General features: G+C 38.9%; 1 protein-coding gene across 24 annotated transcripts in view; it reads right to left on the bottom strand.

Moving 5' to 3' along the window:
• Ubap2l (ubiquitin associated protein 2 like) overlaps positions 1–26,177 on the bottom strand; it is a 59,130-nt gene extending 32,953 nt beyond the window's left edge. For 9 of the 24 annotated variants that reach the window (XM_055623774.1, XM_055623793.1, XM_055623784.1 and 6 more), the window contains exons 1-10: positions 26,056–26,120; positions 21,586–21,712; positions 19,710–19,787; positions 18,416–18,526; positions 12,636–12,804; positions 12,158–12,253; positions 8,766–8,811; positions 8,169–8,281; positions 2,697–2,749; positions 1,023–1,108 (exon numbers count right to left, since the gene is read on the bottom strand). In XM_055623774.1, coding sequence (XP_055479749.1) covers positions 1,023–1,108; positions 2,697–2,749; positions 8,169–8,281; positions 8,766–8,811; positions 12,158–12,253; positions 12,636–12,804; positions 18,416–18,526; positions 19,710–19,787; positions 21,586–21,675 — 842 coding nt within the window. In that variant the 5' untranslated portion in view covers positions 21,676–21,712; positions 26,056–26,120. Of the gene's footprint in view, positions 1–1,022; positions 1,109–2,696; positions 2,750–5,385; positions 5,461–8,168; positions 8,282–8,765; positions 8,812–12,157; positions 12,254–12,635; positions 12,805–18,415; positions 18,527–19,709; positions 19,788–21,585; positions 21,713–25,699; positions 25,744–25,970; positions 25,994–26,055 lie in introns of those variants that run through there. The other 15 variants (XM_055623723.1, XM_055623745.1, XM_055623674.1 and 12 more) reach the window with 5 other exon arrangements.
• Between the last annotated feature and the right edge of the window lie 152 nt (positions 26,178–26,329).

The raw sequence follows: 26,329 nt of genomic DNA, 5'->3' as shown, positions 1-26,329 counted from the left end.
TAAACATTGTGTCCTGGCAACTACAACTGTATTGATCCTGGCAATTGTCATTACATTGTTTCTGATAAAGGTATAGTCTGATTGCTCTCAATAAAATTGTCACAGCCTCAATCTTGCCGTGGCCTCTCCAAGCAGCCTGATTTAATTCCTCACGGCCATATCAAGTAACCTTGGTGATTTCCTGCTCACGCTTTTTTTTTTTAGTGGGAAGACTCTTCATAGTCCTGGCTGTCCTAGAGCTCACTGTGTAGACAAGGCTGACTCTTAAACTCACAGATAACCCTACCTATGCCTCCCAAGTGCTGGCATTAAAGGAGTGCACCACTATGAGCAGCCACATCACCATTTTCAAACTATGGTTGGCTGACTACGTGAATGAAGAACCCATGAATATGAATGTTGGACTGTACTGAATGGGCTGAACAGATAAAGACCATTATTATAATAAGCTACTAAACAGGGTTGCAAAATTCAGAAGTTTATTAAAAAAAAATTTCCTAAGCTCTTGTGGTTATAAGACTAACTGATCTATATAATTAAGAAACTATTTTAGTTTGGGGGCTATAGAGAGATGACTAAGTACTTAAGTAAGAACACTTGCTGCTCTTTTGGAGGACTCAAGTTCAGCTCTCTACACCCATGTCTTGAAGCTCAAAACAACTTATAGCTACAGAGGATCTTACACCCCCTTTTGGCCTCCAAAAGCACCCAGACACATGTGGCACACACACATAAAGATAAATTAAAATTATTTCAGGAATGAATCAAGTTTAATACTACAGCAATATGAACTATTTTTACACTAACTGAAAACTGTTCTAAGCCACCCTTTTAATCCCAGCATTCGGGAAGCCGAGAACCCTATGTTTGAGACTAGCCTGGTCTACAGAGTAAAAGTTCTAGGACAGGCAGGGCTATATGGAGAATCCCTGTCTCGAAAACAACAACAAAAACTGTTTAAAATCCCTCAATCAAAAGAAACCTATGTGTTAAAAAGGCACTCAGTTTTATTACACACTTGCCTCTGACCAGCAGTGATTGTCACATTCTCCGCAGGCAGAGGCACTGAAGACACATTAGAGGCAGTAAAGATCTTGGTCTCAGAAAGCTGGAAAGAGAGGAATCAGTTACTCTGGTATCACAAAGGTTAAAGACAGAAATTTGCCACAGGTAAGGTAAATTCAAAACCAAGAGAAAAACTCTATTAAAAAATGTACTATCTATCCCGAGGAATCCTGAATGGGTTGATCTCAAGTCTGCTCAATGGTTTATCCAAGCAAAAACTAGAACTAAGGAACACAATCAAACAAAGTCATACCATATATATACACAGACTGAACTCACAGGAAGGATATCTTTGTGCTAGTCACATTTATTGAGGAAATTCCTTTCTGTTTTCTCATTATAAATCCCAACTCCTACCTCCTACATTGATCTTCCACCATTTTCTCTCCCTCAATGAAAGGAAAAGCATGACCAGATGAAGAAATAAATAATGTTAATTCCTGGCTATTGAGCAGTTCAAGTCCAAGTGCTGGTCAAGTAATATGTTTTTTTCGGGAATTTTAACTATACCCGAGTTTTACATTAATATTGACTACATTATACTTGCAAGGCATCTAACTAGGTAACCAATTATGGGGAAAAATTTTCTTCCTAAATTATATTGTTTATTTTATTTATTGAATTAGGTTTGTTTCTTTTACTTGATTAAAATCTCTTCTCTAATAAACAGAAAACCCATTGTTTCCCAAATATATTCCTCATGAACACAAACCAAATTCCAAAAAGTAGAACTTGTTCATATGCACAAAGCAGTTTAGCTTAACTATAAAAGAAACTCATTAATTACCTTCTATGAAGTTGGTGTACTGAGTTTTAAGAAATGTAAGACTGACAACCAAAACAATCTGACAAAGCTACCTTACTTAACTATATAAAAGAAAGCAGATTTAAAATATAAAAGTAAGTATATCTAAAATCACTGAAAACCACAATTCACAGTAAAAGTCTGAGTCTGAACAGGTAATTCTTTTTATTTAGGTAATACTCAAAAAAGTTCCTTACAAACCACCCATCTTTAAGTTTTCCAGTTGAGTCAAGCTAGCAGATATCCAACTGGATAGTCACTTCAATTGCGGAGTTGGGCATTGGGTAAATAGAAGTTTCACAGCCAACTGGATTGTAATCTTAAAGCTTAGGTACCATAACTATCCACTGTCAATTCATTATAGGACTTAGTATCAAATAATGATATCAAGTAGGGTTGTATGCCATTAGCAGCGGTTACTCAATGTACTATGTACTATCTGCTTAACTAAAACCAATTTTTCTGCACTGACAGGATCTGAATGCAAGATCTCACACATATTAGGTAAGTATTTTACTACTTTTGGTTTGTTCCTAGTCCTAACTGCAATACTGATTCTCTACCCAACCACTCTATCTTCCTGGGTTAATCTGACAATCAGGCAGTGGACTTACACCTGAACTTGCCCTTTCCACAGTGGTTCCCCAGAGTCCTATCGATGCCCAGTCTCCATCATATAATAACAACAACACTATTTTGGATGTAAAAGTTTTAGGTCAGAATCTTAGCAGTACATTTTGAAAGGTAGAAATATTTCCATTTTCTATTCCAAAACACAACTTAGGAATAGAATATATTAGGTAAGGAAGAGCCCAGGGATACTTACATCTTCATTCCAATCTTCAGTTCCCCACTCTTCTGTTGCAGTTCTCCATGCACCTAGGAATGGGGGGGGGGGGTGTTAAAATAAATGTCATTATAAAACACATTCAGACAATTCTACTGCATTAACAATTTGACAAGCAATAGTATTACAGTTTAGCAATCAGAAAGAATTTGTTGACTTCAGAGATAGGGAAAGACTCTTTAGAAATACTGAAGTAAACAGGCTTTAACAAGATTAGGATTTCACGTTCAATTGGGTTAGAGCTGTAACAGGAGTGGAAAAAACACTCCTCCCCACCAAGATTCAACATGTCATGCAATATCTTTGTCTTAGCAATCATTTAATGAGACAGTAGCAAGTAATTCAAACCAGAACATGCAAGCTACATCTATTTATTTTGTGTAAAAATAAACACACAAACAAAACAAAACTCAAGGTAATCTGAAGAGAAATGCTACCAGGGGTAGAGAACTATAAAAAGTTGGCACATGTTTAGTGAAAGGGGAATGAGAAGGTTTAAAAGCTGAACAGAGAACAAAGGACCTATCTGCTATTATAAATGAATAAAAAAGTAGCCAGCACAGGTTAAGTTCATACGTGTTACTGGTCTAAACCAGTAAGTATAGAGAACACTGCACAGACCTGTTCTTTTGGAAGATACAAGATGAAATTAAAATCAAGTATGTACCAACAGCTACTACCCTAATCCTACTCAAAGAAACTATGGAATCTGACTGGCCAAGGTCATCGCACAGATCATATTGGAAATCATTTTCCTCTTCTTTTATGCTGGAATAGTTTGCACAGGGAAGTTCTATACACAATCAGCCCACTTCCAGATATTTACTTGAGCAACTTCGCTATTCTCTCTCCCTCTCTTTCTGTGTTATTTATGTATGTTCACATGTGAAGGCACAATGCATGTGGAACCAAGAGGCTGATGTTAGGTATCTGTAACACTCTGTTTTACTGAGGCAGGGTCCCTGGCTCCAACTGAAGCTGATCTTCTTTGGGCAGTCCAGCCATCAGCTTGCACTGGAGATCCAATCTCCTCCTCCACAGTTCTGGGTCATAGGCAGGCCTCTACATCTGTGTGGCTCTTAAATGGGAGCTGTGGACCCAAACTCCAGTCATTATGCCTGAACAGCCAGAGTTTTATCCATTCTCTCTAACACTAACACAAAAATTTTCCTCAAAAATTTTTGTTCCACACATACAAATAAATTCAGAAATATCTCTCATAAGTACATTTTTGAGAAATATGATTCTTCTCTTCTACTAAAACACTAATGCCAGAATTTACCTGCACCAGAAACTAAAACTTACCCATTTTTTTAAACTCTAAAATTCATAGTATAAGAGTAACTCTTGAAGCCTTCTAGCTAATCTAAAGAAAGCTTCTATAAGAATTAACAGGGGTTTGCTGGGCATGGTGGCAAACGCCTTTAATGCCAGACTTAGGAGGTTGAGAATCTCTTTAAATTCCAGGGCAACTTGGTCTGTATGCAAATTCCAGGCGAGCTACTAAGGCTGCATAGTGAGACTGTCTCTCAATAAAATAAAAATTTTAAAGTTAAAAATAAGAAAGAATTAACAAATGGTTGAGTATGCCTCCTCTTAGTACTTCAAAGGTAACACAAAGACATCAAAAACTTGAGGGCATGGGGCAAGGAAAAATGGTTCAGTAAGTAAGGTCTTTCTATGACAGAATGAGAACCTGAGTTCAATTCCCAACATCCACATAGAAGCTGGGCACAGATTAGGTATTTGGCTTGGTGGGAACAGGCTTGCTTAGAATACACAAAACCCTCGATTTGATTCCCAGCAGCATAAAAACAAAACCAAGTACAGAGGCATGAGACTAATGCCAACACCAGGAAGGCAGGAACAGAAGAATTACAGGGGCTTGCTGACCAGCTGGTCTATCTGAATTTGTGAGCTTCAAGGTGCAGTCAGAGAACAAGAGTTGGCAACAAACTAAGGAAGAGACCCAATGTTGACCTCTAGGCTCCATGTGCATGCATTTACACAAGACAGACATGAAGATGTGTACACACATGCACGCACACAAGAGTTTTGAGGCCAACCTGGTGGTCTACGTATTAAAATCTTATCTCATTAAAGAAAAAGCAAAATGAAATAGTTTAACAACTACAAAAACACCTAATATTTTCAAAACATTTAATAATAGAAACTATCTTCTACATGGAAATACAAGTCACATCTTCTCACTCTTATGGTTCTCTTCTTACTCCTCATTGACATCTGCCTCATCCTTGATAAATGGAACCTTAAATGAGTTAGCACTTAATATACTCCTGGAGTTATAACTAAGTAAAAAGGCACCTAACCTGGGCTCTTTGTGCAAGAATTTTTTTTCTCTCCTCTGGTGAACTGAATTAAGATAGGAAAGCTATGGATACTTGTGTTTGATGGTTTCCTGTACCAGAAGTATGGTCATGGAACAGTAAGATGAAAATGTTCTACAAAGATTAGGATTTGAATTCCAACAGCACAAAGCTCAATGTAAATGCCAGATATTTACTAAATGAATATAATTTGGGGAGGGAAAAGTGGGCACAGAAGATGAAAAAGGTAGAAAGAAAAAAGCAGAAAGACGGAAAAATAACATATCCACAGATATTTCAATTCATAAAAATCTATAAAAATATCCGGGGCAATTAGGCACCTGGATGTATCATACCAGGAGCAGTCTCAAATTTTCGGGGATAATTTGACCCCTCAACCCCAATGAAATCAAGTCCTGAAACAAAAAAGAAAAGAAAAGAAAAAACAACCAGTGAAATTTTGCTTGTGAATGAGAACATCTGCCCCCAATACATAAACCTCATTGTACCTGTGGATATTTTAAGAGTAGATTTGAATTATTTCTAAATTAAAAAAGGAATTTGAAGTTTGTTCTATGAAAACATAAAAGAGATCATGCATAAAAGTATGTCACATCATGTAGTTGACAACAGGAGCATATGAAGCTATCACCAATCCTTTCACACAAAAGAGGTTAACAGTGGCATCATGTTATCATTTCATTCTAGCCGCACATCATTGACTTGTGATTCCAGACTTCTAAAATCTGCTCTTTTCTAATCATTAAAACAGTACTTGTTTTTTCCAACCAGATTCTTAATTTAAGGTAGCTATGGGGAGTGGGGCAGGGAAGCTGGACGGTAGTGGCACACACTTTTAATTCTAGCACTAGGGAGGCAGAGGCAAATGGATCTGTGCGTCTGAGGCCAGAATGGTCTACCGAGCGAGTTCCAGCCAGAGATACACAGAAACCCAGTCCATGTCTCAAACCCATCCCCACAAAAAGAAAGCAAAAGATAAGGTCTAGGAATCAACCTCCTCACACATAACCCCAAAGTTCTTATTCTAAACTAAAAGCTAATTCCTTAACTTCCATTATCTTGTCTTCAAAAGATTAAAAAGTTAAATATCCAAGACTATACTATAGTCTATACTATACTAAGACTATACTATAGGTGAGAACCAGTAACTTATTTTTACTGAGACTGCTACCACTGCCTCTATAAAACTAACAAAAAAAAATGAAATAAAAAACAAATTTTTAAATCTGTACAACATATTAAGTTAAAACATTTCAGCTGGGCGGTGGTGGCACTTGGGAGGCAGAATCAGGCAGGTTTCTGAGTTCAAGACCAGTCTGGTATACAGAGTGAGTTGCAGGATAGACAACGCTACAAAGACAAACCCTATCTTGAAAAACAAAAACAAAAAAAAACAAACAAAAAAAAAAACACACACAAATTCATTTCAAACCCAAGTGACTAGAGAAACTTAATAAGATGCCCACATTTTTTTTTCACAGTTCAATTTCTGTGCCTTAACCCATGAGAACTACTAAAAATTAAAAAAACAGAGGGAGCTTGAGATACCTCACAGTTGCTAAGAACACTGGCCTCCTCCAGAGGACCAGGGTTCAATTCCACATAACAGTCAATAACCATTCAATCTCCAGTTCTAAGGGATCTAAACAACCTTTTCTGGCCTCCACAGGCAAAAGGCAGGCATGTTGTATACAGACATACATGCAAGCAAATTCCACAACACATTTTAATATATATGTTTTACCATATATAAACATGTATATATAGTAAAATTTGAATGGTAACATGTCAGCAAGCCCAAAATTTCAGCCCCCTGTTAAACTCAGACCTCTTTATAAAAAGAACACACAAGCTCTCAAATGCCAGCTCAGACAGGAAATGATATCACAAAAAAGGAAAGCACTCTAGGACCTAAGGATAATAGAGTTCTTGCTTAGCATGCACAATGTTCTGGTTCAATCCCCATGAAAAATGAAACAGCACAAAAAAGAAGACACTCCAGATTCTGATGCTGCTCTCATTAAAAGAGAACCTTGGCTTTTAGTCTTGACGATATCTTGTTGTATCCCATAAGCCTAAACATATCCTTAAATATTTACACTATACCTAGATACAGCCAACAAAAGTGGTTTTATTCAAATCCTATAAACAATACATCAAGTGACAAACACCAAGAAGACTATTCAATTAAAAGCTAGAATTCTAGTGAGTCTCTTGAAAATAACTGAGATATATCAAAAAACAAAAATTAAAAAAAGACATTTAATTTCAGTGCAGAAGAGGGCGCGGCAGGTGGATCTCTGATTTCAAGGCCAGCCTGATCTACAAAGCTGAGTTCCAGGACAGCCAAGGCTACACAAAGAAACCCTGTCTGAAGAAACTTAAAAAGAAGGACATGCCTATTTTAGTATCAGAAAACAAATCAAGTGTCAGCTCTAATTCTGGGCTCTGCTAATCTTCTGACTAGTAACTTAATCAGTTTAATTTAATTATATTTACAAGATGAAACTACCCTAACATAGAAGAAATAGGAAATACACTCAGTGCTAGAAGCATCTATATGGGATTATGCAAAGAACATAAAGTTTTAGAGTCAAATAGTTCTGAATTCAAATACTAGTAAATTCATAATCTCTCTTTCAATCTTAAGCATTAAGATGGTGATGATAAAGCTTATCTTAAATCCAGGTGTGGGGTCTGTGTGCACCTATATATAATTCCTGGACAGGTAGAGGCAGGAGAACCAGTTCATTTATTCAAAGTCATCCTCAGTTACATAGTGAGTTTAAAGCCAGCTTAGGACAGGATACCTACTTGGCTACTGCATAAAATAATGATCAAGTGAACTGGTACACAAAATATACTCACAAACCCATGGCAAACCATACTATACACATTAAATCATCATCCCTATATTAACTTCTGTATCTGTTCTTAAATACTACTCTTACAGTTTTTAAATCTAAGTATAACCTTAAAATAAGATGACAGAAATGCTTCATGCAGTTATTTCCAGAAATGAGCACATCCCAATGGTAGAGTATTTGATTTTCAATCCACAATCTCATGCCCAAAAATGAAAAATTCTTAGAAAGTCACTCACTCGTTCCATCATCTGGTTCAAAGTGGCCAGTGTTGTTCCATGTATTGCCACTGGTATTGCCATAGTTATCATCAGTGTTGGCTGGCTCTGCATAATCAGCTGGGTTAAAGGTTCTTTAAAAAAAAAAAAAAGGAGGGGGTTATGGGAGAAGCCTTAGAAATTCTAACTTCATTAGCAGACACAGCAAACATTTACTCAAAACAATCATAATCTTGATTATTTCCTTCCTAAAATATATCACTACCCATTCTATAATCTCATGTTTTTTAAAATCAGCCAATGTAAAATGACATTGCACAAATGATCCAGAAGGTAAATGTTTCTTTCTGAAAAATTAGCACAAATCTACACAATTTACACAATTTCTAACTAACCTACAAATCAGCCAGATGTCCTAATGCACACCTAAATACCACCATTTGGAAGGCTGAGGTAAAAGAACCGTAAGCTTAAAGCTGGCTTCGGCTATAAAGACAGCAGAGATCAGTTCATAAAAGGAAGTCTATAAATCATTCTGATCTCATTTGGGCTAAGGTTCTCTTTGTTGATCCTCAGAGTAAAAAAACTTTAAAAAAAAAAAAAATCAGCAAAACCTACCCCATTCCTTGAGCAGAAAACCTTCCTCCTCGCCTACCAGAGCTACCTGCAGAAAAAGAGAGATATTTTAGAAGTTGACATTGAACACCTAGCCAGCCAAGGCATCTTTGGAATAGCAAGTGTTACTGCCAAATTTCCCTTCTTTCAATCCCATGGAGCATAGCAGTTAATCTAACACAGGACAATCATTACTGTTATCAGCTGTTTATTTGCTGCTGAAACTGTCATGGGGAGGGAGGTAGCTCAGATAAAGTATATGATATTCAAGCATAAAAATTCAACTTGATAGATCCCCGAGCCAGCTAAACATAGACCACTGGTGAGTTCCAGGCTAATGAGACTCTCTCAAAAAAATGAGGGGCAAGATGGATTCTTCGACTCCTACAGCTAGAATAATTCCATGTGTCATTTTGGCTGGTAGGAGCTGTTCCTTTACCTGGGTTTATAAAATGGCTACTGACAATTCTAAAACCAGTGGAGCTGAATGTACAGTACAGGTTAATTACCTAATTCAAGTCCTCGGTTGTGGAGTCTATCCATTACTAACAACAAAGTACTGTGAATAAATATATGCCTGATGTTGCTAAATGTAGGTAGAGAACAATTTCCCAAATAAATCTTCAAACTCGTTATAGAAAATTTACCCGAAATATACAGTGGAATTACCTAAGAAGGAATAGTATGGAAGAAAAGCCAAAGTTGAAGGAAGAGGGCAATTAAAACAAGACCGTTCCACCAAAGGCTACTAGAGCCAAAACTCCCAGAGCAAAGAAATAAGTGACAAAAGTATGTCATCTCACAGGTTTTGAAATTCTTAAATCAAAGGCTTTTTTTTTTTTTTTTTTTTTGCATTAAAATTTCTCCTGTCGTGAGTTAAAGAGATAACATGATTGATGCTATTCAGGAAAAAAAGCCAGAGGTGAATGATGACAGCACTGAAGATCTTAAGAAGATCTTTGAAACCCCATGTGATCTGGCCAGGGGAAAGCTTCTTAGTGATGCCGTAGACTACTCTTGTCCTCAGCATTCTTACTGCTCTGTACAACGCAGTTTGTATTCTTTGGCCAAAATCTGATCAACAAGGCATACTGTCATCGTTATCAATGAATGTGAATTTAGTGAAATAAAAATTTTGAACATTTGGTACTTTTTCTCTTCTAACTTTTGTTTTGGAGAAACACTGCAGACTTTCTCCTCAATGCAGAGCATAAAACCCAGGGCCTTGTGCATGTCAGACCAGCACTGGGATTAAGCTGTACTACCATCCTAAGGGGTTTTTTGATTGCTTAAATAGTATTTTTACATATTTGATTGTTCCTAGGAAACAGTCTCACGATGTAGCGTTGGCTGACCTAGAACTTGCAATGTAGATAGGCTACTCTCAAATTCACAGAGATCCACCTGCCACCACCTCTCCATCATATGTGCAGAAGAAACTTGAGGTGGTCAAAGAAAGCATCAGATCTCTTAGCACTGGTTATAGATGGTTGTGAGGCATTAAGTGGATTCTCAGGGAAAGAACCCAGGTCCTCTGCAAGAACAGTAAATACTCTTTAATGGTTGAACCATCTCTCCAATCTCAGGGTTTTACTTTGTGTTTTTTGTTTTGTTTTTTCACTTTTTACACAAAGTATTTCTAGTGGTTATCTTACTGATAAAAAGCTTAAAAAGCTAGGTGGCTTTTTTTTTTTTTTTAAAAAAAAAAAAGAAGACTTAATTTTTTTTCTTTCCTTAACAGTAGTATGTCTCTTTATTTCTTTAGTGTAATATTTTTTAATGTTTTCAGAATTAAAAAATTTACAGTTCATAATAATTTGTTTCATAATTACCAAAAAATTCCACTTTCTTGAAATAACTGGTAAGTCTGCTTAAGCTATTACAGAAATTACTTAGTAAAGTAACATAGCAAGGTATGATGGCACACATCTTTGATCCTAGCACTCGTGAAGAGGCAGGTAGATTTCTGTGAGTTCCAGACCATGCTGGTATATATAACTAGAGCTGCTGAGTGAGACCCTTAAAAGAAAATGAACATAAAACAAAAGGGCTAATGAGATGATGGCTTGATGGGGTAAAAATATCTGCTGTCAAATCTAATGACTGGAATTCAAATCTCAAGACCCACATGGTGGAAAGAGGTCCTCTGCCATCCACCTAGGTGTCACACATATATGCACACAAAATAAATAAAAACCAATTAAAAGTTCTTGTATCTCTTAACTTGAGGGAGGAAGTGGAGGGATGAACTTTGAGCTGCAAAGTAATACAGTGACAAACATTTGCCTACCATTCCCCAGCATCACTACCAGTGCCATAAGGAAACAAACAGTCTTCAAACCATGACCAGCATAAGCCATTTTTTAAAATACTATCCTAAAAAAATAATCTCTTGCTGGGCATTGGTGATGCATGCTTTAAGCCCAGCATATGGGAGGCAAAGGCAGGCAGATCTCTGTAAATTCAAGGGCAGCCTGGTCTACAAGTGAGTCAAAGACAGCTAGGGCTACACAGAGAAGCCCTATCTTAAAAAAACAAAAAACAAACAAATATAAAGAAATAATAGCTTATAAAATTTATGGATAAAGATGTCTATTACAATATTACTTTTAGCATTAAATAATATAAATGAGGGGGCTCAAGATGGCTCAGTGAGTAAGAGTGCTTCCACCTCTTTGAGAAGACCTGGGTTTGGTTCCCAGATCCTATAAAGTGGTTCATAAGTTGTGATTACTTTTTGTTGTTGTTTTGAGACAGGGTTTAGAACTCACTCTATAGCCCAGGCTGGCATAAAACTCAAGAGATCCACTTGCCTCCACCTTCAGAGTACTGGGATTAACTTAAATAAATTACTACATACTGCTATCTGTAATTCTAACTCTTGATCCAATGCCTCTATTGGCCTCTGGGATTACACCTCAATGGCAGAGTGCTTACCCAACATGTGGGAAAAAAATAAAAATAAAATTATAAAATTATATATATATTAACAAATGAACGAAAAACCTTAACACATCTCAGAAACTTTGAACAAAGTCAGGGAAATGAGTAAAAGGAAGAAGTGGAGAAGAGTAACATAGAATTTATAAACTCATTGTTTATAACCATGCGATCTTTTTCTTGGAAAAAAAAAAATTGTTTAAAGATATGTAACAAAAACTATAAAATAAAAAGTGCTTGGGGAACAATTCCACCTGAGGTTGACCTCAGGCTCCACCTGCCACATACACACATACATATACACAAACTCACTGCTAGATCTTCAAGTAAGTTATTCATCTCCTTTTCTTCCCATTCTACCCAGCACAAATATATACTTTGTTACATATCTGCCTGTCAGCTCTACTAATGTAACTTTTTCATGGCTATTTATCACTTCCCCTCAAAACTTTCACCTCTTCCTCGACCACGGCCTCTTCTGCCTCTGTCTGTGCCTCTTCCAGAAGGTCCTCCACTCTTGGTACCATCCAATCCATTCTCCTGGCCCCGAACTGAAATACAGAACAAACACAGGCAGAACAAGGTCAGTTAGGATAGACAGAAATGTATACATTATATTGAATACACTGTCAGGGAGACAAAGCTAAGAGAACATGATATGATAGGATGAAACATGATGGTTTTTCAGGGATGAGTGATGTTGTGATGAGACACACAGAGAGCTCAGGAAGTAATTTTAAAAATGACTACATGGTTGTTTAATGCTGTGTAAGTGACTGTTGTAGGAAAGGCTACAATGCAAAAAACTGTCAAGATCTTTACAGATTTAGGCAATATAACAGTTCCAGGGTGCTCCCTAACAGAGTCCTGACACATCCCTGGAGTCTAGACATTACTGACCCACAGCTGGTTTTGATAAAGCCCCATGCATACACTCTCGTCCACGGCTGGCACCTCTCCCCCGTCGTGGTGGCCCACCACGTCGCCGGCTATAGTCTCTGTCCCGGTCTCGATTTTCTTTTCCTTCTTCATTAGATTCAGTTTGTCCACCATCTTTCTGTCCTGAGACTCCTTTCTTCTTCCCAACCATCTCCCAGGAATGCTAAAGAAAGACAGAACACCATGTATATATGAATAACAATTAGTACATTAAAGATGAAAACTGGTACAACTATTTTTTCAGGATGCATGGTTTAAGAAATTCTGAGGGCTGGAGAATGGCTTAGAGGTTAAGAGCACTGGCTGTACTTCCAAAGGTCCTGAGTTCAACTCCCAGCAACCACATGGTGGCTCACAACCATTTATAATTAGATCTGGTGTTCTCTTCTGGCGTGCAGGTGTACATGACAAACAAAATAACTAAATATAATAAAAGAAAGAAAGAAAGAAATTTTGAGCTGGGCAACAGGGGCCCACACCTTTAATACCAGCACTTGGGATGTAGAGGAAGGTGGATCTCTGTGAGTTCAAAGGCCAGTGTGGTCTAGAGTAAATTCTAAAATAGCCAGTTCTACATAGAGTAACACTGTCTCAAAAAACAGAAGAACAAAAATTTTTTAGTTTACTTCTGTTTAAATGCAGAGTACAGATAGAACTTCAACCCTTATACTTACTGCTGCAAAAATTGAAGCATTATTGTTTTATAGGTAGGGGTTTGGGGTGTCTCACTATAGTAGACAGGCTACACTCAAATTTCCAATTCCCCTGCCTTAGCTCCAGAAGCTAAGGTAACAGGTGTTCACTACTGTGCCTGGCTAACAGATGCAGGGATCACTTCTAAAAACTCTATGCCTTTCGCAGCTCAGGTGTTTTAGTCTAAGACTGATCTCTATAAACTACATTCCCAGAACCCTCAAGATTCATTAACACACAACAGTTTACATTCTTTTTTGAGACAAGGTCTCACTATGTCATGATAACTGGCCTGGAACTTACTATGTAGTATAGGGTGGCCTCTCACTCAGAGATATCTAACAGTTTCTGCCTCCTGAGTGCTGGGATTAAAGGCCTTAACACTACTTTGGGCTCCTTTCTTATCACATTAAGCAAAACTTAAAACTGAAGGCTTCTAGATGTTACTATTAAATGTAAACTGAGTGAGCCGCATTTGTCCTTACAGCATATTCTTTTATGAAACCCAGAAATTAAGAAGGAAAACAATTCTCTCTCTTTCACATATATGCATATACCAAAACAGGTGAAAATGATTAATCTCATGCACATCTTAACAAAGATTTTAAGTTAAAACTAAAACTAAATATAGGGCTAGAGGGTACAAAGCTCTCAATAGTAGAACACATACAAGTATAAAGGCCTGGGTTCAATCCAAGTACTGTCTCACTCTCTTAGCCTCCAAGGACCCCAGGCATGCAAATTATACAGACATACATGCAGGCAAAATACTCATACACATAAAGTTGCTTTTGTTTCTGAAGACAGGGTTTCTTTGAATATAGCCTCGACTGTCCTAGACTCACAGTGTAGACTAGGCTGGCCTTGAACTCACAGAGATCCACAGGCCTCTGCCTCCCTGAGTGCTAGGATTATAAGAATGAGGAACAGCGTCCAGCTGTTTTGTTCTTTAAATAAAGTAACATAGCAATTTTACCAAGCCAAGTATTAACCTATAATATAGCAGCTTCTCCCTATGCATTCTTCCAACACACTTGTATGTTGTTATGTACCAACCGTGCAGTTGATATGCCATTCGATGCTCACTGAAGCTTCAATTTATAAGTCATAATAATCCTACAGCTAAATCTGCACCAGAATACTGGAAACTAAACTAACAAGTTCTAATAGGTCTTTAAAGTTTTACTTAGTTTTATTCTTTAAAAAACAAACAAACAAACAAAAAACAAAAAAAAAAACCCAAGAATTTACAACGTTATCCTGGCTACCCTAGAACCTACTACATAGACATAGGTGGCCTCAAACAAAGTATATAGAACCTGTGTGTACGGGTTAATGTTTAGGCATTAAGGCATGAGCCTTTAATGCCAGCACTCGGGGAGATGCAGGTGGAGCTCTAAGTTCAAGGCCAACCTGGTCTACAGAATGACTTCCAGGACAGTCAGAGCTGCAGAGAACTCTTGTCACAAGAGAGACAGAGAGGTCTATGGTGTGTGTATTAGCTGCTGACACCAGTAAGTTCTATAAGGAGAAAGAATTACTACTATGATCGTCCTTAAACACTGTGAGTCTCATCCACAAAAAACATTCAACACCATCGGTACCGAATCCCCACTGCTTTTATTTATAGTAGAAGATTTAAATGTGGCCTAAGCTCATATTCACTACCTTGTTTTCTTTGTTTATATAGTGGGAAGTTAGATTTGTAGTACTAGACAGAAGCCACAAGAGATGAGATAAGAGAAATAAGACGTAGGTTCTACAAAGAAAAACAGTAAAAGATTTTAAAAAGCATGAGGACAACAGGTTGATAGTTCAGAAGGTAATGGCGCTTGCCTGGAAAAAAAAAATCACACAAACATAATAAAAAATAGACCAGTGAGTTTTTGTTTGGTTTTTCCAAGACAGGGTTTCTCTGTGTAACAGTCCTGGCTGTCCTAGAATTGATTCTGTAGACCAGGCTGGCCATGAATTCAAAGGTCTGCCTGCCTCCGCCCCGCAAGTGCTGGGATTAAAGGTACCTGCCATTATGCCAGTAAGTTTTTTTTTTTTTTTTTTTAAATAAAATAATAAAGAGTATCTCACAAACAAAGGCAAAAAGTTTAGGTCAGACCTGGTAGAATACACTTGTAATCCCAGCACTGGAGGGTTGAAGCAAGAGAATATCAAGTCTGAGGTTTACATTTCACTCCTGTAAACATATAGGCCTAGAGCTATATCAAGTAGTTAAAGTGCTTGCCACACAGTCTGAAGACCTGCGTTTCATCCCCAGCATGCACATTAAAAAGCCAGACATGTACTCGTAAACCTAGTGCTGGTGAGATGAAGACAGGCAGAGCCCTGGGGCTTGCAGGCTCGCCAGTGTGGCCCTAACCGAGTCCTGGGTCCCAAAAATAGCCCCTCTCTCAAAAATAGAAAATAAATGGCTGAAAACAATACTGGGGGTTGCCCTCTGGTGTCACATCCTCACACTTGCACCTACCAACCACACATATTAACACACAATGAAGACAAAAACACACTAATTTCTCAAGAGGTAAGGCAGAAGGACTGTTTTGAGTTGAGGCCAGCCTAGGCTAGTTATGATTTTTATTGAATATCTCTCTCTCTCGCTCTCTCTCATACACATACACATACACACACACACACGAAAGAATGAAAGAGAAAAGAAAAAAAACAGCTAAATGGACAGGGTATTAAACTGCCTTCTACATATTTACTTTTTGTTTTTTTTGGACAGGGTCTTTTCATACAGCTCTTTTTTAAAAAAGGTTTATTTCTTTATTACATATATATATATATATATATATATATATATACACACACATACAGTGTTCTGCCTGCAGGCCAGAAGAGAGCACCAGATCTCATTATAGATGGTCATGGGCCACCATGTGGTGTTGGGAATTGAACTCAGAACATCTTGAAGATCATCCAGTGCTCTCAACCTCTGAGCCATCTCTTTAGCTCTCTCATATAGCTCTTATCCTAGATCTTTCTATATAAACCAAGCCTACAGAAACCTACAGAAAACCTATATGACCACAAACCTACAGAAAACTGTCTACCTGACTCCCCAGTGCTAGATTTATGTATCACATCAAACTCTAAACACATGTTCATTTCTTTCTTTTTGTAGTGGGCAACAGCTGATAGGGAGACTCATTAAATGGTCAAAGTGCTGAGAATAAGTAACTTTTGAGTACTTAGTCCTAAGGAGGGCATCTACACCCTTTTCCAAGGCTCAGGGAACATGACAAAACCAGACAAAACAATCTAAGAGCCAGAGGATAGGAATGAAAGCTTGAAAAAGTGTCTTCTAGATATGATGAGGTAAGTACACCATTAACTCCTATCAGCAGTAGTAACCTTGCACAAAACAGGTCCATCAGCATTCCATTGTGAATGGGAGAGGGGCTCATAAGGCTCCATCCCTGCTTAAGGAGACACAAGTAGTTAATGGTTGCTGCAAGAGGGGGGATCTTATTTACTCAGTGGTATAGACACTGAAGAATTACCCTTGCTTAAGTAAGCAACTCCTAAGCCATGTTCACACATGGTAAGGCTAACTAAAGCTACACATACAAGGAGTAAAGTAGGAGGGAGACATGTTGAAAATAACTCTGGCAGAAGGCAGAAGGGGATAGGAAAGACTAATGGAAATATGACCAAAGTATATTACGTATGTATAAAATTGTCCGATAATAAATATAAATTAAAAAAAAAATTCCTGGGGCTGGACAGATGGCTCAGAGGTTAACAGCACTGGCTGTTCTTCCAGAGGTTCTGAGTTCAATTCCCAGCAACTACATGCTGGCTTATAACCATTTATAATGAGATCTGGTGCCCTGGTGCCCTCTGCTAGTGTGCAGGCAGAAAGAACAATATATATGTAATAAATAAATAAATAAAATAAATCTTTAAAAAATATATCCCCAGTATTTGCTACCATCCAAGGAAACTGACAATCTTCTAGTGGTTTACTGACAGTTGGTATCTTTAAAAATCTTTAAATTGGTAGCCAGGCATGGTGACACACTCCTGTAATCCCAATACTTGGGGAGGAAGACGCAGGCTGAGCTCTATGAGTTAGAGGCCAGCTAGGTCCACAAAAACATTCCAGGACAGCCAAGGCTATTATACAGAGAAACCCTGTCTCAGAAAAAAAAAAAAAAAAAAAAAAATTAAAATAAAATACATTATGCCAGGTGGTAGTGGTACACACCTTTAATCCCAGCATTTGGAAGGCAAAGGCAGGTGAATCAGAGTTTGAGGCCAGCATGCTCTACAGAGTTTCAGGACAACCAGAGCTACACACAGAAATCCTATCTCCCAGAGATGGGAGGGTGAAGGGGGCAGAGAACACAATGGCAACGTAAGTTGGTATCTTAAAGAATGAGCAGTATTCCAATCAAAAATTCTCAGTGTAAGATCAGTAGAGTGAAAAGATTTCAAAATGATCTGTTCACAAAGGTAATAAGGCAATGTTCTGTTGTTGAAGAGAAAACAAACACAGAAAAAGAATTCTTATTAAAAAGGAAAGAAAAATGAGGGCAATTGGCTTAATTCAAAGGCAAGTGATCCTTTAGGATATTCTATCAAATCCAGGAATGTAAACAGGCTCTCTTTTTTTTTTTTTTAAATTAGCACAAAACTACGTTCAAGCAATGAAACAGTATGTTAATATAAAGATAATAATTATATAGGAATGTTCTCAATTTAGAGGCTGGCAATCTGTGACTTCCTGGCAGCACAAAAACCAAGAAAAGGCTTTACTGATTAGTATCTCTAGTTCAAAGCAACCCAAGCTTCCAAGCCTTGAATTCATCTAAAATGAACAACTTATTCCAGGCCAATGAGAAGAGACTGACTTCGCCTGCTTTCCCTGTAACTCTTATGAAGAGGCTGTGTATATATAAAGCACAGTATTTGTAACCTGCTACAATCTCTATGGCTGCTTCTTATTCTACTTAGAAAAAAAGTATGTTGTTTAAGACCATCTGCCCACTGGCTATTTTTAAAATTACTACTAGCCTCCCAACCCTGAACCCCACTCATAAAAAACTTTATTAGCACTCTACCGTGTCTGGATTTCCTTCCAGGAGAACATTGATGGCTCTGTTGACATCTCCATTGCAGTCATGCAAAGCAATCACACATTCATCCTGGTTTTTGCCTGTGATGTCAATCAACTGAAAAAAAAAAAAAAAATTAGTAACCACAAGCAATTTTATACACCTAAGAGGAAAACAGATGAAGGAATGAGATAACAACTACATTTAAAAGAAGCAAGTTTAAAAAGCAAGAAATGTAAAACATAATTGTACTTCCAAAAGCAAAACTTAAAGACTGAAGAGATGCCTCAGCAAGTAAAGGAACTTGCCACCAAGACAGATAACTTGAACTCAATCCCTAGCATCTACATGGCAGGAGAAAACCCAACTCCCACAAGTTATCATGTTGTCTCCACATCAAGAACCATAGCATATAAACACATCCAAGTAGATGAGTGCAGTGGCCGTGCAGGGCTGTGATCCCAGCACTCCATGAGGTAGAGGCAGGCAGATCTTTGTGAGTTCATGGCCACCCTAGTCTACAAAAGGAGTCCAGGACAGCCAAGGCTACACAGAGAAACGCTGTCTCAAGAAAAACAAAAAACACACCCAATAAATAAATGTTAACAAAAGCAAATTTTTAGGGACCAAGTCAAAAATATTCAGAGTAAGTATCAAGTGGAGAATCACGCTGAAACATATAAGGTTCTGTTCCACATATCATTTCCAAACTTCCTCTATCTAAGGGACTGAAGATATAGGCCAGTGGTATGGTATGAATTTAGCATACACAACACTCTAGGTGTGTCAGGAGAAAAACACACAAAACAAAAAAGTTAGGATTATGATAAAACTTTTTGGACAAGGTAACTATCCAAAGGAATGCACTATATAACACAATGAAAACAATTATTTAACGATCTAAATTCTCAATGAATGTGATTACTTGTCCTGGTGTTGAGTGTGTGTATACTGCAGGAATGTTGTGTGCCACAGACCATGGAGGAGTTTACAGGACAGCCTTGGTATCAGTCCTTTATTTCCACCTTGAGATAAGTTTATCTTTTGTTGTCTACCACTAAATAAAGGGGCCTGGAATTCTCCTGTCTCCATCACCCATCTCACAGTGAGAGCACTGGGATAACAGATGTATGCTTCTATGTATGGCTTCCACGCTTTACAGGACTCAACTCAGGCCCTCACACACTCTCCCCACTGACCCATCTCCCTACCCAGTACACTTATATTCAATGTAAGCACGAATGACATGGAATCCTGCTTTCATTCTGAGAGCTTCACAAAAAACCAGTGGGATACTCACTTGTTTCACCTTCTCCTCAAAGTCAGCGTCATTATGGTCCGAAATCATCTGTGCAAGTCGAATTTGCTCTGCAGTGGCCTAGGAATTGAAAAAGGATCAAGAAACCTCAATCAAGAAGTAAGAAATTAACCAAGAGGGACCCAAGTAATAGATTTTTATCTCCTACCACCCAACTCTTTTTTGTTACAAAAAAGAAAAGAAAAAAATGACCAAAGCAGTAGGCTGCAGATGAATCTCAATAGCAAGGTACTTGCCTAGCTCTAGGTTTAGTCTTCAGCAATGCAACTTCCCCTACAAAATTCAAAGCATCTTGGTCTGGTGAGCCAAGCCTGTAATCCCTGCTACTTGAGAGGTGAAGGCAAGAAGATGGAAAGCTCAAGGCCGACCTGGACTACAAAATGAATTCAAGGCCAGTCTAGGCAGCTTTATGAAACCCTGTCTCAAAAAAATAAAAAATAAAAACAAAGCTGGGGAGACAGCCCAATGATCAAATCTTTACCCAGACTACTAAAAGCTATAGAGTCAATTTTTAGCACTGCAAAAATTTTAAAAAACTAAAAAAGGGCAATGGTGGAGCCTTTTTTTCCCAGCACTAAGGAGGCAGAGGCAGGCAGATCTGAGTTCAAGGCCAGCCAGGGCAACAGAGAAACCTTTTCTCAAAAGAAAAAGAAAGAGTGAGAAAGAAAGAAAGCAAGCAGACCACGAAGATAGCACGTCTAAATTCATTACACAGATGCTGACACACAAGAAATTTCAAGTTTGCGGTCAGCCTACACAGTGAGTACCAGGCCAGCCAGGGCTACCTAACCAAGACTCCAGAGGAAAAAAGAAAAGGGAAGGAAAAGAGTTAAAAAAGAAAGTGAAGAAACATACAGGAACCATTAGTCTAGTCTTATGTATTTGATATACTGGGCCACTGGGCTCCATTCAAGGAATTAACTCATATCCATAACATTAGTTACACATTTGTAATTTACAGCACATCTAAATCAAACTTAATACCCAAGGTTAATTTATTGCTCTAAAACTTATCGATGCTCTACAACAGTGGTTAACATGAGTTAACACCCCTTTGAGGATCGAACAACCCTTTCACAGGGGTTATATATCAGATATCCTGCACATTAGATAGTAACAACAATATCAAAATTACAGTTACGAAGTAACAACAAACATAATTTTATAGTTGGGGGTCACCACAACATGAATTATATATTAAAGGATCACAGCATTAGGAAAGTTGAGAACCACTGCTCTATGGTGTCTCAGTTGTTAATTTAGAAGGTTTACAGTGAAGATGCCAGCTTCTCATTGGAAAGGAAAAAATTCAGGTAAGGCCTCAAGACCTTAGGGGAAAATAAGAGCTAAGTTAAAATCTTTCAGGAAAAACAAATATTGGCTAAAGAGAATAGTAATGTACTGTTCAATCAGTTCAGAATTTGGAAGGAAAACACCAACATACCTAGCACAGTATTCAAAATGAAACCCTAAGTCTCACAATATTAAGCAAGAAAAAAATAAGCATGTGGCCAGGCAGTGGTGGCACGCACCTTTAATTCCAAGCACTTGGGAGGCAGAGGCAGTTGCATCTCTGTGAGTTCGAGGCCAGCCTGGTCTACAAAGCAAGTTCCAGGACAGCCAGAGCTACACAGAAAAATCCTGTCTTGAAAAACTAACTAAATAAAACAAAAACAAACAAAAAAGTAAACACATTATGTCAAAGTATGTCACTGAGTTAGGCCTGACACTAAAGAGCCAAGGAATAGATAACAAGGAACCTAAATCAGCATTCCAAAGCACAGAATGCATTACACTGCATGGAAACCACTATCAGCTGATATAATTACTCATAGATTCACAGCCCTAGATTCATTACCTGTGGCCTCTGCTTGTGCTGTGTCTGGTTTTGGTTTTGAGGTTGTTCCCAGTTTCCCCGGGCTCGGTTAGTGCCCACCGACGTCATCATTTACAGTATATACAAATAACAGTATTTACAAAGAATACTAAAGAAGAAAAAAGAGATCGTTAGACATAGATAAAATGTTTTCAATTCTATTTTATCAATACTTTCCACCAATCACTTTTTTTACTCTCAAAGGAACAAAGGAAATCCACTTTTTTTTTTTAAACCATTCATTTCTTCCTGTTAGTGCTGGAATCAAACATGGACCTTCATATGTGATAGGCAAGCTCTCAAGCACTGAACTACATTTTCAACTCAAGAGTAATCTTTTAAGATTTATTTTGGGTTTTAGTGTGAGCTGACCTCAAACACACTGCAGCAAAGCGGAATTTGAAAACAATCATCTTTCTCTACTTCCCAAATGCTGTGACTACAGGTGTGTATCACTGAAACATTTTTTGTTGTAGTGTGATAAATATGGCTGTTAATCCATTTTCGTTCATAAGCCTCAGTGATAAAACATACGCTTTGCATAAAGGTCCTAGGCTAGGTCATCAAACCCTACATCAAAAAATGTATAAAAGCAAATGTGATGAATTTTTGTTTGTTTGAAGACAGTCTCTCGATGTAGCCTTGGCAGGCCTCAAACTCTTGGCAATTCTCCTGCCTCTGCCTCCCAAGTGCTGGCCTATGTGACATTTTTTTCCCTAATATGTTAGGAACATAATCTGATTACTGTTATCACAAAAATAAGCAAAATCATTATCAATACTAAAAACACTTTCTAAACAGTATCTGGTGTCTGACAAAAAGAAAGCCAATTAACAAACGCTGGAAAATAAATGCCTTCCAGGAGTTGGGCACAGAACATACCTGTAATCCCAGCACTTGGAAAGCTGACCAGAGAGAATCGTAAATTTGAGGCCAGCCTGGGCAACACAGTAAGATCCTGTCACAAAAGATAGACAGAAATGAAAGAAGGAAAGAACAGAGAGAGAAAAAAGGGAGAGAGAGGAAGGGAAAAAAGGGAGGGAGGAGAGGGGAAAGCCTCCTTTAAGCCAAAAAAATTATAATTTAAAGTATTGGAAGAGTTGTAGGCATGGCTCAGGTAAGAACCTAGGTTCATAACTTTAACAGAGATAGAAGGAAAAAAACATATCCACTACACATTAGAAACAGTCATAACCTTACCTGCCCTACACTGTTTAACAAGTTGTCTGTGACTTCTACTACCTGGGAAAAGGCAAGAGTTCATAACTAGCCTTTTCTTTCCAGTTTTAGCTCTTCATGACTCTACTAGGACATGCATTAGCCCTAGTGATTACCCAGAATCCATTTCCTATACAGTTAATGGCAATACACTGCCTTTGCAGCTGTTACAGTCTCATACACACTTTCAAGTAAGCAGAATAGCAATTACTCTGCACCACTCACCTTAATACAAAAAGGGAATCCCAAATCTGGCCCCAATCAAATAAACCTATCATAAATTTTATTTCAAAGGGCTTCTAGGAAATGACTTTAAATTTGAAACTGTTTGCAAGATGACTTCACTCCTTAAAGAAACACAGAACACGGGAGCCTTCCCAAAACTAAAACATATTTTCTGTCCTTTCTACCAAATAACTGTTCTACTAAATTCAAGTTCTTTCTTCATATTGTGTTATAAAGTAATCTCAGCTGCTACTTTGAATAAACAAAAACATTCATCATCAAGATAGAGTGCTCAAAAGCAGGTTACTTTTCATGGTTTTATTCTTTTCCAAAGACAAGTCTATACTTTCCTTCTCTACATTTTTTTTCCACTAACGAACATTATATAGGGTAATTCTAGACTGCCCAGCAGACACTGGAGTTTGAGGTCAGGAGAGTTCTAAAGAAGCTAACTAGGGATATGAACTTCACCTGTTTCTGAGATAACACTGAAAAATCGGACATTCCTGTGTAGAAGTGCTTCAACAAGTGTCAATGGGTTGCACAGGTCTTTGTTTTTTGTTTTTGATGTGGTTATTAAGAACAAAGACTTTTCATCTCTTATCACCAATAAAAGGATTTTAAAAGACAAAGCACTAATTTTTAGCCAGTACCTATACACATGTACAAAGACCTGTAAATTGTATATTATTAGTTTACTTTCCCAAGCTAGCATTATAGTTATAGCAACACTTAATTTACAAAAGGACAAGTGTTGTTTAACGAAGTACTGGTGGATCCAAAGCAGCAATAGTTGGGGGCGGGGGGGGGGGGGACGAAAGGAAAACTATGTTTTAAAATTGACTGTAATCAATCTCAACCTACTCCTGTAGCTTAAAAATGCTGAATGGTTTCTACTCCATGTATATCAATGTTTAAGAATTAGGCCATAAATATAAGTTAAGACTGGTTGTGTACCTCATGGCACATCTTTCAAGTTAGATGTAAATATATTACAGTCATATTTAAAGATACATAATTAACCAGCAAAAAAAAAAATCCTTCCAATCATTCTTGCTTTTATCTTCCATTTCCTTCTTTGGAAATACTCTGAAATGTGTAACTAAAATTTTAACCCCTAATTAGTAACAGTGAGCAACAGGTCAAAAGTAAATAATCTGGGCAAACCACTCAAGGGCACAGAATTAGTGGTGTTTTAATAGCAAACAAAGACAAATACCCAGAGTTATACAGTGGGAATATGTGACCTTGTTTGTTAACTCTTACAAAACATAAGTACTTAAGGGAAATAGGATGAGAAAGGAACACTAGAGAAACAAGTATAGGTTTCAACAAAGAAATGCCCTTAACTACCTTTTGAGAGCCAGCTAATTAAAGGAATAGCCAGAGAAATTTTACTGAAAAAAATAAACAATAAGTATTTATTGAGTATCTACTGTGTGTCCAATACTTCAGGAAATACAAAAGCATTGTGACTTAGTTGCTGCTCTCAGGGAGCTTACAATCTACTGTAAGAAACAATTCAGACATTCTGAAGTTGGACTGGGATGGGTACGGCTTACCACAACTAACAGAGAAGCTAATTTCCCTAGATGCTTCACTGAAAAGTCCTGTGTCCCAATCCCAACCACCTTCACTCTGTTAGGAGCCTTTCCAGTCAGAAACACTTGGGAGGTGCAGTACATTTGAGCCTCCCATCACTATTTCACACAACAGTAGTGTTTCCCATTCACAACACAAACAGGCATTGGGAGAATCTAATAATTAAAGACAATGGTGTAGGACCCACAAAACAGTTTTATCAACAGATACACATCTAAATATTTTGATCTCTAGTAATGCTGGTTGTCAAAGTGACCCACATCCCCTCCCAGCAAGTCACAACAGACACCCCCTACACAGAATATGGGAGGTGGAGACAAAAAAGGATTTCTCCATTTAATAATCAGTGACTCAAAGGCAAAAAATCGTTAACAAGACCGCCTTTTAACTGTGGTGTTTTTCTTTCCACAACTACCTACACCAGAAATTGCTAAATTTTAAGAATAGTGGAAAGCAGTCTCTTGTTTGTGACATCACTTTGAAAAGCAATTTAGGGGCTGTCCACCAGGTGAAGGGTCTCAAGAAATTTGGAATTCCATTTCCATTATGAGAAAAATGATCAAATGCCCAGTGATCTAGTGACGTCCCTTAGACATAGCAACCCATGGGGGCCTCCATGTCCAGCTTCCCAAATAATATAATTGCTTGGATACCCAAAACTACAGTATAGACAACTGGAAGCCAAAGACAGCAACAAAAATATATTCCTCGACCCGGGTTGATAAGAAAGAAGGCAGGGTAATAAGAGGAGCCGACAAAGAGGCTGGAAACGAACAGAGGACAGAAGCCCACGCGCGGAGGATGGGAGACTCACCCCCCTCCGCGCCACATCAAGAGCCCATGGGGCCATTCGCCTCTCTACCTCCCACCCGGAACAAATTAATCCTCCGCACTCCAAGCTGAGGGCCACATGGGGGAGTGTGGGGCAGCTCCACCCCATCGCACCCCCCCACGGCCCCCAAACCAGGCCGGATCCGGACCAGAGGCCCACAGACGGCTAGGAAGGGAGGAGGCCTTCTCCATAGACACTGGTCCTAGTGGAGAACCCTACCTCAGGCTGGGCCCAGGCCTCGCTCGCCCGCGCTCTTTCTCGCTCTCCCCCTTCAGGCTCTAGCCGCATGCCCCCCCCCCCCGGCTGCCCCAAGCCCCGCCCCGGCCACGCTCCCAAATCGAGGCCCCGGCTTTGGCGCGGCCCAGTAGGCCGCGAACCCAACTATAAACAAAACCCCCGGCGGCCAACTCGAGGGGGGGGTTGGACGCCCGAGCTCGCAAGCCTAGAGGGGAAGGTGTACAGTGGGGAAACAACGCGTGGGGGGGCCTACCGCGGGAGGGGACTACAGACGGGACAGAGGAGAAGGAGGGAGGTTAAAAAGGGGATCGCGGATTTAAAGGGGCCGCGGACAATACCCGGCCCCGCCGCGTTGCCGCTGCCGCCGCCGCCGCCGCCAACGCCGCTGCGCTCCCAACTTTACCTCAGTCTCCTCCACACTGACACCCCGGGCCGCGCCGCCCCTGTCACGTGATATAAGATTCCCTCCACCCCACCCCCTCCCTCCTTTTCCCTCTCGCGCTCGCTCTCGCGCCTTCCCCCTCCCACTTGCCTTCCTGCGTCCCTCAGCACGTGACGTGAAAGGACCGCGCACGTCAGCGTGCGCGAGCCTCGCCGCCACGAAACACAGCG

This window comes from Psammomys obesus, unplaced genomic scaffold (genome assembly GCF_907164565.1).
Source record: "Psammomys obesus unplaced genomic scaffold, mPsaObe1.curated_primary_1811, whole genome shotgun sequence".
Lineage (NCBI taxonomy): Eukaryota > Metazoa > Chordata > Mammalia > Rodentia > Muridae > Psammomys > Psammomys obesus.
This window is presented reverse-complemented; position numbering and strand designations above follow the sequence as displayed.